The 15,964-nt window shown below is 38.2% G+C and overlaps 1 protein-coding gene across 3 annotated transcripts in view; it reads left to right on the plus strand.

Annotated features, from left to right (window-relative positions):
- LOC140728155 (islet cell autoantigen 1-like protein) overlaps window positions 1-15,964 on the plus strand; it is a 137,917-nt gene that overhangs the window by 85,429 nt on the left and 36,524 nt on the right. For all 3 annotated transcript variants that reach the window (XM_073046410.1, XM_073046412.1, XM_073046411.1), the window contains 2 exons: window positions 5,367-5,492; window positions 9,618-9,716. In XM_073046410.1, coding sequence (XP_072902511.1) covers window positions 5,367-5,492; window positions 9,618-9,716 — 225 coding nt within the window. The remainder of the gene's footprint in view (window positions 1-5,366; window positions 5,493-9,617; window positions 9,717-15,964) is intronic.

Here is a 15,964-nt window from a genome sequence, read left to right on the forward strand (position 1 = left end):
GAAAGATCATCTGATGATAATTTTGGAAAATTCAATTTCCCAAGAAAATCATACATGGTATTATAATCATGAGGGAATTCAGAATGATACAGGGAGGTATAAAAATCTTGAAAAGATTTGTTTATCTCATCATGGTTAACTGTAAGATCCCCATTCTGCTGACGAATCTTAGTAATTTGACGTTTCACCAAAGCATTCTTCAATTGACTCGCTAACAGTTTACCCGATTTATCACTATGTATATAAAAATCAGATCTAGTTTTCATTAATTGATTTTCAATCGAAGATGTAAGTAATAAACTATGTTCCATTTGAAGTTCAACCCTTTGTTTGTAAAGCTCCTCACTAGGAGTAGTCGAATATTTCTTGATAATCTCTTTAATTTTTTCAACCAATAAAAGAGTTTCCTTCTTAATGCGTTTTCTCAGACCAATGGAGTAGGAGATAATCTGTCCACGTATATATGCTTTAAAAGTGTCCCAAAGTGTTCCGCAAGAAATATCATCCGTGGAATTAGTTGAAAAGAAGAAATCAATCTGTTCCTTCATAAATTTAATAAAATCCGGATCTTGCAATAAGGTAGAATCAAATCGCCATTGTCTAGCACTAGAAGCTGTATCCGTAAATTTAATAGAAAGTTTTAGTGGAGCATGGTCAGAGATGGCTATAATATCATAACTACAACCAATTACCGATGGAATAAAACAAGAGTCAATAAAAAAATAATCAATTCTCGAGTAGGAATGATAAACATGTGAGAAAAATGAAAACTCTTTGTCCTTAGAATGCGGAAATCTCCCTATATCAAAAATTCCATTATCAGTCAAAAAAGAGTTAATATAAGTGGCCGACTTATTAGGTAAGGTCTGAGTAGATATAGATCTGTCCAACAAAGGATTTAAACAACAATTAAAGTCACCACCCATTATTAACTTATATTCATTTAGATTAGGTAGAGAAGTAAATAAGGACTTAAAAAAATCGGGATAATCCACATTTGGAGCATAAACATTAACCATAGCAACCTTTTTGTTAAAAAGTAAGCCAGTAATTATCAAAAATCTACCATTCGGATCCGAAAAAATATCGTGTTGGACAAATGCAATAGAGGAGTCAATAAAAATTGAAGTTCCCTTTACTTTAGCATTCGAATTCGAATGGTACTGTTGAACCCTCCAAAACCTAAAAAAGCGATACTTGTCCTCTTTCCTCACATGAGTTTCTTGTGCAAAAATAATATGTGCATTCAGTCTTTGGAATACTTTGAAAATCTTTTCCCGTTTAATAGGATGGTTTAAGCCATTAGTATTCCAAGAGACAAAATTAATGGTCTGAGCCATATTTCTGAAATCAACCCTTTGGTATATAAAGGGTTAACCAAATTATGAACTCATGCACCCGGAAGAGGAACAAAAATAAGGGGCGGACCCGGAAATGACGACAACACGGACATTTTAGTAGTTTAAAATCAGCCCAAATGAAAAAACTAAAAAAAACTGGTATAAAGAGCATAAGATTTAGAAAAGGATCCCCCACTCCCCACCCAAGAGGAGAAAAAGCCACCCCAGCCAGGAAAAGGCTGGGAAAAAAGGGGAATGAAACTAAATCTACCCCCATATCAGCAGAAGGCAACTCCGTATATAAAGGATAAAAAAGATCCACCCAAACTCTAAAGAAATAATAATCACTATACTAAAACCAAACTTCTTAATATAATTGCTAGTAAAAAAAACCAAAAAGAATATAATCACTAGTAACTTATAAATCGGGTTAAAACCCAAACAAACCAAAAAAAAAATTAAACTGTGATAAGAAATGCATTAAAAAAAGGCGAAATAAAAAAAACAAAAATATTTTAGAGAAGAAACCGCCATCTTAGTAAAAAAAAAATTCACCTTCGAAGGATTAATAATAATGACCAAAAATAAAGTACAGAGATTAAAGTAAGTAAAATAAAAAGATTAGTACATCAAAAAAAAACTTTAGCTAGAGTATACCAATACCAATACCAATACCAATACCTACACCAATAGCCAGAAACAAAATCTGGTTTTGGAAACAAAAACCATCTTACAACGATCAAAATCACTCATTTATTGAAGACGAGAATCCGCAGCAGTAGGGAAGTTCTCATTCAGAAAGCTTCTCGCTTCAGATGTAGAAAAGAAAACACGCCGAGATGCATTGGGAGGCGAGATTCTGAGCTTCGCAGGGTATAAGAGCGCAGGTTTTAGATTTTTCTCATAACATTCGGACATCAGAGGTTTAAAAAGAAGCCTTGCCTTCATTACTTCTGGACTAAAATCTTCCACTAATCGAAAATTGAATTTTTGGAATTTGACCATCCCTACATGCCGAGCCACACGGATAAGTTGCTCTTTAACATGCGCATAATGAAATCAGACAATTACAACCGGTGGTTTAGCTGAAGCACTTGGTGATCGACGCATAATTCTATGAGCGTGATCGAGTAATGGAGGACTGTCTGGGAATACAGAAGGGAACGCATCCTTTAAAAGTTGAGCAAAGTACTTCGAGGGGTCCCCTTGTTCAATACCTTCCGGGAGACCAAGTATGCGTAAGTTCTGTCTTCTGGACCGATTCTCAAAGTCGATACTTTTGGCTTTAAGTGTTTCCGCCTGTTTAATCGTCGAAGATAATTTCTGCTCCAGTTTTTCGATTATCAAGTCTCGCTTCCGAGCATCCTCTTGCAAAGTTGCGATTAGAGCTTGCTGCTGGTTAACTACCGAATCAGTCTTATCCATATAATCCTGAAAAGCCTTTATATCTTGTTTGAAAATTCTTTGTCGTTCTTCAAATTTTTCATTTAAAACCTCCAATAACATTTCATAAGTTAATTCAGTGCGCTTAGGATCGGTCTTTTTCTTCTTCCCGTTCCCGTTAGAGCCTTTCCCAGGTTCTCGCCCTTTAGATCTCAGAGCCATTTCTGTATTTATTTCTTCAAAATTCGCAATAAACTCTTAAAGGTAAGTCCAAAAAAATAACGAGAATCTTTTGGTGTAGATAAAAGTGAGTTAAATAAGGGTGATCATAGGTTAAAAAAAGTAAAGGTTATGGAGCGAATCTGAAACAGTGCTCACTCCATGAGCGTCTCCTGCTCCATACAGTCTGAAACCATATAAAAAACCTAGAGTATCTAAGAGACCTGATCTCAACATCGTCGAAGCTGCCTGGAATTACCTGGAGAGATAGAAGCAAGTGAGACAACCAAAGCCTGCAGAAGAATAGTAGCAAGTTGTCTGAAATGCTTGGAACAACCTACCCGCCAATTTTCTTATAAAACCGCATGATGCAGTTTTAAAGACTAAGGGTGATCACAACAAATATGAATTTGATTTAGTATTTTTACTGTTTGCTGCTCTTTACAGAATTTTTTTTATATGTGTCTAAGACTTTTCCACAATACAGATATCCCCTGCTATCCGAAGGTAGAGCGTTCCTGTGAAACCTTTCGTAAGCCAAAATGTCGAAATTACCATTAATTTATATGGGAAAAACTTTCAAGCGTTTCCAGACCCAAAAAATAACCTACCAAATCATACCAAATAACACATAAAACCTAAAATAACACTAACATATAGTAAAAGCAGGAATGATATGATAAATATACAGCCTATATAAAGTAGAAATATTGTATGTACAGTGTAGTTCCACTTATCAAAATCAGGAAGACGGTAAGCCAAAATCGATTTGGCGAAAAAAATATGTACGTACGTGCCTACATACGTACACACATGCACACACAACTGCCCGCACAAGGCTTTACGCTCATGGTAGTCTTTACGTATAAAGCAGGTGTCTTTTTTTCGTAAAAGCGAAAATCGTCTTTGGTTAGCGAAAACAGGTACAATTGTAGGTCTTTCATAACAGCGAGCTGTCGTAAAGCGAACGTTCGAAAAACGGGGGACACCTGTACTGTATATTACTGTGTTGTGCATCTTGGTCCGGGGAAACGTTGTTTCATTTGCTGGTACATGTGTATATGGTTGAATGACAATAAACTTGAACTGGAAAGGGAGAATACATGCATGATAGACTTGGATGAGCTTTAGATGGAAGTTAGGAGGCCACCAGGTGGAGATAACAGTCATCCCAAAACACGTAATTGAGTCTGTTCGCTGACAATTTACAGAAGTGATGAGGTTATACACACAACATGGGAATTTGCTTCAGCAATTATGGGTTTGTAGAACCAAAAAGGTAAACTTTTGTAGCATTATTTTCCTCTTGGTACTTATCTTTTAGGTGGTGCACGAACCACAAATAAATTCCCTGTTGGTTTTCCACCGAATAAATATGCATCATGCTTTTGAAATATTAAAATAACACTGCTTCTCAGCCATTCCCAATGATGTACATTTATTTTCTTAAAAGCAAAAGAATCACCTACAGGCAGTGTTGATATGCTAAGCACATGACTAAAAGTTGCACAGCTGACGTCTTTAAGGTAATTGTGTTCAAAGAAAAAGAACATTCTGTTCAAATTAGTGTTTGAAAATAGCATGGTTTTTTGAAGTTTAAAAGATAATTTATTGGGGCCTTTGAAGTTGTTCACATCTTTATAAATAACTTGCATTCCACTTGAGAATGAATAAATGCAAATCTGATCTAGGCGCTAGAATCCCCTTTCGATGATAGATCTCGGATCTGACTGCATTTGCTCTCTACAGTTAACTCCTAATGTGTTTGGGTCAGGGAGGTAAAAGGACTAATCCCAAAGGTTCTACATTAGCCCTGTGACTAAGTACAGTGATGTGAATGCCAGGCAACAAGATAATTGGAATCAACTGGTATACATATTATGGCTAAGTGGCCATCTGTTGGCTTTATCTGGGCTTACTTATGACATTCTTCTGGTGAGGGCACAGTGTACTGTAAAAGGCCCTTACTCTGAATCTTGCTCTGTCCTTGAATTTTAATACCTCCGATAATGGGAAATGATTCTTGCAGTCTAATCTATTCTACAGCTCTCATAATTTTATATATCTCAGTAATGTCCCATCTTAACATACTCTGTACCAGTGGGGGAAGAAAAAAAAACAATCTAGCCTCTTCACTGATTAAGATGCTGTATCCTAGACAACAACATGGTGAAACTCCTCTCCGTCCTTTCGAGTGCTATTGCATCCTACTTAGGTGACCAAACTGCAAGCAGTACTCCAACTGAAGTCTTACCATGTTTCATAAAGTACGATCATAATCTCTTTACTCTTGTAGTCAATACTTGACTAAGTTTGTTGGAAATGAAATATCTCTTGACTGTAGGCTGTGAATGTTTGCATATGCCCTTTTAAGTTTGTTTAAGACTGGCTTAAGACTGTTCTGTTTATACCTTTCAATACCAGGTTCAGGCCCAAGTGCGGCATTCAAAGACACAGTTTGACAAGCTAAAGAATGATGTGTGTCAGAAGGTGGACTTGCTCGGAGCAAGTCGTTGCAACCTGCTCTCCCAGTCACTTGCAGTTTACCAGGTAAGGAGCCTTCAGAGAAGAATTATACAGCATAGAAACAGGCCATTTGGCCCACTAAGTCCTTGGTGACCTTCCAGCACTTGGCCCATAGCCTTCAGCAAATTTCTTTACTTGTGTATTCAATACTTGGCCAATGAAAGCCCAGCATTATATATACCTTCTTAACCCCATTATCTTCCTTTAAGCTTCTTTTGACTTTGTTCCTCAGTACTTTGTAAAACCTGACTGTTATGTGTGTAATATTTCTTTAATATTAAAGTAATCTTTTGTGTGTGTGTGATTAAACATTCTTGTTCACCAGAGTAATTCATTGCAGGTTATATGTGTTAATACTTGAACTGCATACGTCATCGCGTTACCACGTGATACATGTGTGTCTCACTTAAACACAAAGTTAGACCCACATTCCCAGACTCCCATGTCTTCCTTTGAATTAATTTAATGTTTTGGAGATACAAAGCATAACGCTGACCATTCATGGTGTATGTTTGAGCCTCAGTAGTATTCCCAAAGTGCATCACCTTATACTTAAACTCCCATCTACCATTTCTCAGCCCATTTCATCAACACATTGATCTAACCATGTGGCCAAAGTCAGGCTTCCACACTATCAGCAGCCTTTGTATGAACAATTTTTACATTAATACATCTTAGACCAGCAACATAATCTCACTCACATACTGGGAACTGTGCTCTTTCTATAGACAGCTGGAGCTTTTCTCCTTTAATGCATTTGAATGTGCTGCCAGTTAAGACCACATGGTTGTTATTGTACAGTTAGTATTTAACCTTTGGATTTGCTGTTTTTTCCTTTTTTAACTGAAGGGGATTGTCATAGCTTTCCAAAGTTAAAGTCAAATTTATTATTGTGTGTACAAGCACATGTATGCGCATGTGCAATGAAACACATACTCACAGCAGCATCATGAGCACATAGCATTGATACATAACAGTCACAAGAAAATATGAATTAAACACAACTTTTACAAGAAAAGAACATAGAACAAAACAAAGTCAATTGCAGGTCATAGTGATGCTATACTGAGGTAATGATTAAGGTTGTACAGATTGGTTCAAGAACTTGAACCTGGTGGTGTGGGACTTCAGACTTTTGTACCATGTGCCCAATGGCAGCTGCAGGAAGATGGCGTTCCAAAACTTCATTTGTTTATCTCTCCACAAATGCTGCCTGATCTCCTGAGTGTTTCCAGCATTTTCAGTTCTTCTGTCAGATTTCCACCATCTGCAGTTCTTTAAGTTTCAATTCATTAAGATCTGATCTAGTAGGATGCTCATTATTGCTTCTGCATTGCGAATTCTTTCGATATAGATGTGCCCAGCATGGCCATCTGTTGTTGAAAATCAACAATAAAACTGTAGATAATGGAAATCTAAAATAAAATCAAATGGTGGAAAAGCTCAACAGGTCAGGCAGCATCTGAGGAAGGAGAAACAATTAAATGTTTCAGTTTGAAGACTCTTCATTAAAACTTGTGTTTTTTTGTCACTACAAGATCCCAATTCCCCAATGCATGCAACTTCTGCAAAATGACAGAGGAGTTGACAGCATAATAGAGAAAATGAGTATGAACTGACTGTAGTTCTAAAGATATGAGTAAGGTGAATGTTTAGGTGTGTTTCACACTGCAGGTGTTATCATTTCAGAGGATCTGTCCTGGTCCAGCACTTAAGTGCCATTATGAAGAAAGCAGGGCGGTGCCTCTACTTTTTTAGAAGTTTGCAAAGATTTGTCATGTCATCTAAAACTTTGACAAATTTATAGAGATGTGTGATAGAGAGTATATTGACTGGTTGCATTATGGCCTGATATGGAAATGCCAATGCCCTTGAATGGAAAAACCTACAAAAAATAGTGGATACAGCCCAGTCCATCACAGGTAAAGCCCTCCCCACCATTGAGCACATCTACATGGAGTGCTGTCACAGGAAAGCAGCATCCACCATCAAGACCCCCACCATCCAGGCCATGCTCTCTTCTCACTGCTGTCATCTGGAAGGAGGTACAGGAGCCTCAGGACCCACACCACCAGGTTCAGAAAAAGTTATTACTCTTTGACCATCAGGCTCTTGAACCAGAGGGAATAACTTCTCTCGGCTTCACTCATCCCAACACTGAAATGTTCCCACAACCTATGGACTCACTTTCAAGGACTCTTCATCTCACGTTCTTGATATTTATTGCTTACTTAATTAATAATATTATTTTTATTTCTTATTTTAACAGCTATTATCTTTTGCACATTGATTTGTCTGTTCTGTTGGGTGCAGTCTTCCATTGATTCTAAAGCGTTTCTTATATTTACTGTGATTGCCTGCAAGAAAGTGAATTGCAGGGTTGTATATGGTGATATATATGTGCTTTGGTAATAAATTCACTTTGAACTTTGAAGGGAAAAGGAGATGATACAGCTCTTAATAAAAGACAAGATCACTACAGTTCAAAGTTAATTATCAAAGTATGTATATGTCACCAAATACTATCTTGAGATTCATTTTCTTGCAGGTAGTCACAGAAGAACAAAGAAATGTAATAGAATGAATGCAAAAAAACTACATGCAATGGCTGACAAATAATGTGCAAAGGAGACAAACTGTGCACATGCAAAAGAAACAAAAAAAACAAATATACATAATACATACCGAGAACATGAGTTGTAACATCTGGATAGTGAGTCCATTGGGTCTGGAATCAGTTCATTATTGATGTGATCCATGCTGGATCAAGAGCTTGATGGCTGAAGGGTAATAACTTTTTCTGAACCTGGTGGTGTGAGACTTAAGGCTCCTGTACCTCCCTCCTGATGACAGCAGCAGGCAGAGAGCATGGCCTGGATGGTTGGGTTCCTTGATGGTGAAAGCTCCTTTTTTGTGGCAGCAGACCTATTAATGTGCTCACTAGTGGGGAGGGTGTTTCCTGTGATACTCTGAGTTGTATCCACTACTTTTTGTAGGCTTTGGTGTTTTCATACCAGGCTGTGATGCAACCAATCAACCAGTATACTCTCCACTGTACATCTATAGAAGTTTGTTAAAGTTTTAAATGACAAGCCGAATCTGCACAAACTTCTAAAGAAAATAGAGGCGCTGCTGAGCCTTCTTTGTAATGGTGTTTACGTGCTTGTCCAAGGACAGTTCCTCTGAAATGATAACACCAATGTATTTCAAGGAATTTATAGTTGATAGGAATCTTATTTTCCAACAAATCTGTGGGATTACTTTTATCTTGCAGACTGCATGGTTTGAGGAGGCAGTTCATTATCATCATCATCTTCTTATGTGTAATTAGTGATGCACAATAAATACCAGCCTTTTCAATGAATCTGGATCAGGCAAACAAATATCTGGATGTGTAACTTAGCACAAATATTCTTTCAAAGTACCAGCATATTCATATAACAGGCCACACAGCTTCTCTGTTCCCCAAGTTTCTGTGACTGCACACCTCACACACAGGGTAAGAGAAGTAAAAGATTCTTACAGAGTTCAAAGGAGTTTTACGAATGCACATCCTTTTACAAATTACATTCAGACTGATATTTGAACTTGCTTTCTGTGGGCTTGACTAGACTCGGGAGTCTAACAGTAGAGATAGAATGCTGCCATTTCCTGTATTGCCTTTTGGTCTTACATAGAACAGTGTATTCTTAGTTGGCTTTATACCTTTGTTGAATTCCATGAATGTATCCACATCTGAATGTTGTTGAGACACTATAATTAATGTGAAGTATAATCAAGAACTGTTAAGCTATATTTTGCTGTCTACTGCATTTGTTTCTGCTTTAATCTTTAAAAATATTCTTCTTTGTGGCATGATTACTTTAGTAGATGAGCAATCACTCTGCTTATCAATGGCACTGTTGATAATTGTGCATGGAGATAATTCTCCACTCCCAGCTGCTCCCACTCTTCCGGCATTGTTCTCCATTCAGAAACATGATCTTTGCTCAGTGTGTATGGGAACTTGTCCAGTTGGACTCAGTCTGTGCCTTGTCATTCCCTGCACTGCCAACACACCAGCTTTCCTCTTTATTTTTGTTCAGTGTCTTTAGCTTTTCTACTAATACAACTAACAGTGATGTTTCTCTTTTTTTTTTCTTAATCTAGAATACACTACTACATTTCTGGGAGAAAACAGCTTGTATGATGTCTCAGATTCATGAGAGTTTCAAGGGCCATCAGCCTTTCAAATTTACCACACTTAAGGTAAGATGGAAAGAACATGAGAAGCAGAATGAGTATCAAAACAACTACTTAACCAAACCTATTGATTTTACTTTCTAACACCACCTCAGTCTTCTCTTTAAATATTCACAGAACAAAACCAGTATATGATCAAGGAGCAAGGCATTGAGAATATTTAAAGCGGAGGTTGATAAGTTTTTGATTAGAAAGGGATTCAAAGATTATGGGCGAAGGCAGGAGAATGGGGTTGAGAGGGATCATAAATTAGACGTGATTGAATGGCGGAGCAATGCGGTGGGCTGAATGGCCTAATTTTGCTACTATGTCTTATGATCTTATAACAACCCCACACTCACTGTGACTTCTGACATACTGGTTGACAGTTGGAAGGATTTATTTACTGCTGACTAGAATCCCACTAGTCATCAGATGGGAGGATAAAATTTTGTGTAATAATATTCTAAAGACATATGTTAAGAAGGACACCTTGAAATTAAATGCAAATGACAAATTGAAATACTGTGGATGAATAATGAGATGAAGAGAAATTGAGGTAAAAAATAAAACAATTGGAAATGTGAAGGGTAACTATAAAATTTAAGTGAACAAGGAGCATCAAAGAAAAACACATAAAAGGGGAAATTCAAGATGGAAACAGGCCACCAGTATGGATATAATAAAATCACACGATATGAATAATTACTTTGCTTTGCTATTGAGAATAGATCAAGTGGATATAACATCAAAAAGATGAGATCAAAAATGAAATGAGCTCATGTAAAATAAAAGGAGGAGAAATAGCAAATCAATCAAATTCAGAGAACAAAATAAACCTAGCAACACGAGTTACATTGCTGCTTTTTAAAGGACAACACTGAGGAGATTTAGGAAGCATTTACACACATTAAATAATTAGTTATCAAAAATCATTCATTTTAAGCACTTTTAACATGTGAATTCAGTAGCCACATTAATGTTAATTAAGGCTAAAAGACATAAGAATAGAACTATGCCATTTGGCCCATTAAGTCTGCTCTGCTGTTCAATTATGACTGATTTATTTTCCCTCTCAACCTCATTCTCCTGCCTTCTCCCCTAACTCTTGTTGCCCTAACTAATTGAGAACCTATCACTTGCACTTTTAATATAACCAATGACTTGGCCCCCACAGCCATCTGTGGCAATGAATTCCACAGATTGACCATCCTCTGGCTTAATAAATTCCTCCTCCTCTCTCATCTAAAGGCATGTTCTTGTATTCTGAGGCTGTGTCCTCTGGTCCTAGAGTCCCCTCTATAGAAAATATCCCCTCCAAGTCCACTCTGTCTAGGCATTTCAATATTTGATAGGTTTCAATGAGATACCCCCTCTTTCTTCTGAACACCTGCGAATATAGGTCCAAAACCATCAAATACTTCACATGCATACCTTTTGTTCCTTGGAAAATTCTTGAGATTCTCCTTTGGAACCACTCCAATGGCAGCACATCCTTTCTTAGATAAGGGGCCAAAAATTCCTCACAATACTCCAATTGTGTATTGTCAATACTCCAGTTTGACCAATACCTTGAAAAGCCTCAACATTATGTCCTTGCTTTTGTATTCTAGTCCTCTCAAAATGAATGCTTACACTGCTTTTGCCTTCTGTGCTACTGACTCAACCTTCTAGTTAACCTTTATGAAATCTTCAACTAGGACTCCCAAGTCCTTTTGCACCTCTGATTTCTGAATTTGCTTCTCGTTTAGAAAATAATATACATCTTTATTTCTTCTATCAAACTGCATGACCATACACTTGCCGATACTTTATTCTACCTGCTACTTCTGTCCATACTACTAATCTGATCGAGTCCTTCTGCAGACTACCTGCTTCCTCAGCACCACCTCCACCCCTCATGTCTCTTTGTATTGCCCACCTGAGTACCCCGAAACCTCATCCTTAATATTAGACTCCAACGTTGACTCCAATCACTGAAGTCAGGGTAACTAGCATATAATTTCCTGCCTCCCTCCCTTTTTAAAGAGTGGAGTGGTAGTTGCAATTTTCCAGGCCTCTGGAACCATCCCAGCATCTAGTAATTCTTGTAAGATTATTACTAATGCCTCCCCAGTCTCTTCAAAACCCTGCGATGTAGGTCATCTGGTCCGGGGACTTACCTACTTTCAGACCTTTCAGCATCCCAAGCACCTTCTCCTTATTAATAGCATTTACATTCACTTCTGCCCTCTGACACTTGAATCTCTAGCACGCTGCTGGTGTCTTCCACAGTGAAGACTGATATTCCAGTGTCATTTTCCAGGGTCTGTTATCCATTCTTGCCTCTCTTTTACTCTTTATATATCTGAAAAACAGAACTTTTGGGATCCTTTTTCATATTATTGGTTACCTTATCTTGAAATTTCATCTTTTCTCTCTTCATTAAAAGCATTCCAATTCTCTAGCTTCCCACTAATTTTTGTTATATTGTATGCCCTCTCGTTTGCTTTTATTCTGTCTTTCACTTCACTAGTAGGTCACAGTTACCCCATCCTCCCTTTAGAATGCCACTACTTTTTTGGGTTATATCTATCATGTGTCTTTCAGAAACTTCACCCATTGCTGTTCTGTCACCATCCCTGTTAGTGTTCCCTTCCAATCAACTTTAGTCTGCTCCTATCTCATGCCTCTGTATACCACTGTAATATTGATACATCTGATTTTAGTTTCACTCTCTCAAACTACAAGGTGAATCCTATCATATTATGATCACTACCTCCTCAAGGTTCCTTTACCTTAAGTTCCCTAATCAAATCTGGTTCATTACACCACACCCAGTCCAGAATTGCCCTTTTCCTAGTGGGCTTAACCACAAGTTGCTTAAAAGATACCTCACAGGCTTTCTATATATTTCTTCTCTTGGGATCCAGCACCAACCTGCATATTGAAACACCGCCCTTTATGCATGCCTTTTCTATCTCCTGTTTGTAGTTTGTACCCCACCTCCTGGGTACTATTCAGAGGCCTGTATGTAACTCCTATCAGGGTCTTTTTACCCTTGCAGTTTCTACCCACAATGACTCTACATCATCTGATCCTATGGCACTTTTTAAAAAAGAATTTGATTTCATTTTTTTAACCAACAGTGCCACCCCACCTTTCCACCCACCTGCCTGTCCTTTTGAAATGATGTGAATCCTTGGATATTAACTTTCCTGCTGTGCTCTTTCAGCCACGTCTCTGTGATGACCACAGTGTCATACTTGTCAATTTCCAACTGCGCTACAAGATAATCTACATCATTTTGTGTACTGCGTGCATTCAAGTGTAACACCTTCAGTCCTGTATTCATCACCCCTTTCAATTTTGATTCTATATTACTGAAAGTTAAATTATTATCCCTTTCCAAACTTTTTCTCTTAAGTTATTCTGGACTCTTCTGTAACTAATCCTGCACTGTCTTTCTCTTTAGCTTTATTCTTACTTTTCTATGTTGTTGAACCCTTCCTCCTTACTATTTAGTTTAAAACCCTATCCACACCCCAAGACCCTGGTCCCAGCATGGTTCAGGTGGAACCCATTTCATTGGAACAACTCCCTTTCCCAATATTGGTACCACAAATTCAAACTAGTCTTTGAGATACGCTTTTAGCTCTCTGATCTTATTCACCGAGTGCCAATCTACATGTGGCTCAGGTAATTAAAATAAAGAAAGCCACTTTGCCTCTCCTGCCATTTGCAGTGAAGGTTAACAGGCAGAGGTGAATATGCCAGATATCTTTGCACAAACCCAAGGGGCCAGATGTGAAAATGTGCGACCAATGTACAGAGATACATTTAGTTCAATGCAAGAAGTATTGCAGGAAAGACAGATGAGCTTAGGGCAAGGATCAACAAATGGAATTATGATGTTGTAGCTATTAGTGAGACTTGTTTGCAGGAGGGGCAAGGTTGGCAGTTCAATATACTGGGGTTCCATTATTTAAAAAACGCGGCAGAGCAGGAGGGATTAAAGGGGGAGCGGTGGCTTTACTAGTCAGGGGAACTGTTAGGACAGACTTGATAACTCAATTAGTGAGTTTTTATGGGTGGAACTGAGAATTAAGAAAGGTATGACCATGTTAATGATGCGATATTAAAGACCGCCCAACAATCCATGGGATATAGAAGAATAAACCTGTGTGGAGATCTCATACTGTTGCAAGAAACATAAAGTTGCTATAGTAGGTGATTTTAACTTTCCACATATTGACTGAGACTCCCATGCTGTGAAAGGTTAGGTAGTATAGAGTTTGTCAAATGCGTTCAGGGAAGTTTCCTTAATCAGTACATAGAAGTCCCAATGAGTAGAGTGTGCGATACCTGATAATAGCGAATGAGACAGGTCAGGGGACAGAAGTTTGTGTAGGGGAACACTTTGCATCTAGTGATCATAATGCCATTAGTTTCAAAGTAAATGTGGAAAGAGATTGGGTTGAGATTCTAAGTTTGAGAAAGGCCAATTTTGATGGTATTAGAAAGGATCTCAGGGGGTGATTGGGATGGGCTGTTTTCTGGCAAAGGTGTACTTGGAAAGTGGGAGGCCTTCAAAAGTAAAATTTTGGGAGTATGAAGTTTGAATGTGCCTGTCAGAATAAAAGGTAAAGATAACAAATGTAGGGAACCTTGGTTTTCAAGAGTTATTGAGCTTTGGTTAAGAAAACAAAAAGATGCATAGCAGATATAGGCAGGTAGGAACAAATAAGGTGCTTTTGGAGTATAAGAAATGCAAGAGAACACTTAAATAAATCAGGAGGGCTGAAAGAAGGCATGAGGTTGCCCTAGCAGACAAACTGTAGAAGAATTTTCAGGTGTGTTAAGAGCAAAAGGATTGCAGGGGACAAAATTGGTCCTCTGGAAGATCAAAATGATAATCTATACATGGAGCCCAAGAGATGGAGATCTTAAGATGGATTTTTTGCATCTGTATTTACTTGGGAGACAGGCACAAAGTCTATAGCAGTGAGGTCATGGACCCTATACAGATTGAAGAGGAAGGGATGTTTGCTGGTTTAAGGTAGATATATCCTCAGGGCCTGAGAAGGTGTTCCCTCAGTCCCTGTGGAAGGCAAGTGCAGAAATTGCAGGGGCCCTAAAGGATTTAAATCATCCTCAGCAACAGATAAAGTACTGGAGGACAGCTAATGTTGTTTTACTGCTTAAGAAAGATTTTAAAAATAAATCAACGGATTATAGGCTGGTGAGCCTGACATCAGTAGTGGGAAAGTTATTGGAAGGTATTCTAAGGGACCAAATATGAGTATTTGGATAGACATGGACTGATTAGGGATAGTGAGGTGACTCTGTGATTGATAGGTCATGTTTAACCAATCTTTAGAGCTTTTTGAGAAAGAAGGTTCAGTCACTTGGCATTCAAGATGAGGTAGTAAATTGGATTCGACATTGGCCCTGAGCAAGTAGCCAGACAGTGGTAGTAGCTGGTTGCCTCTCTGACTGGAGACCTGTGACTTGTGGTGTGCCACAGGTATTGGTACTGAGTTCGTCGTTGTTTGTCATCTATATCAGTATTTTAGATGATAATGTGGTAAACTGGATCAGCAAATTTGTGGATGACTCCAAGATTGGGGTGTAGTGGACAGTGAGGAAGGCTATTGGAGATTGCAGCAGGATCTGGACCAGCTGGAAAAATGGGCTGAAAACTGGGAAATGGACAAATGCAGACAAGTGGGAAGTGTTGCACTTTAGTACAACCAACTAGGGTAGGTCTTACACAGTGAATGATAGGGTACTGAAGAATGTGGTAGATCAAAGGGATCTGGGAATACACAGGTAGATAGGGTCATAAAGAAAGCTTTTGGCACATTGGCCTTCATAAATCAAAGTATTGATTATAGGGTCAATCTACAAGAAAGATGTAAATAAGGTTGAAAGAGTACAGAGAAAATTTACAAAGATGTTGCTGGGCATGGAGGACCCAAGTTATAAGGAAAGATTGAATAGATTAGAACTTTATTCGTTGGAATGTAGAAGACGGGAGATTTGATAGAAATATACAAAATTATGAGGGGTATAGATAGTGTAAATGCAAGCAGGCTTTTCCCACTGAGGTTGGGTGGGATGACAACCGGAGGACATGGACAAAGGGTGAAAGATGAAAAGTTTAAGCAGAGCATGAGGGGAAACTTCACTCAGTGGGTTGTAATTGTGTGGAACAAACTGTCAGTGCAATTGTTGTATGCGAGCTTGATTTCAACACTTAAGAGAAGTTTGGATAGGTACATGGATGGCAGAGA

This window comes from Hemitrygon akajei, chromosome 5 (assembly GCF_048418815.1).
Source record: "Hemitrygon akajei chromosome 5, sHemAka1.3, whole genome shotgun sequence".
NCBI classification, from domain to species: Eukaryota; Metazoa; Chordata; class Chondrichthyes; order Myliobatiformes; family Dasyatidae; genus Hemitrygon; species Hemitrygon akajei.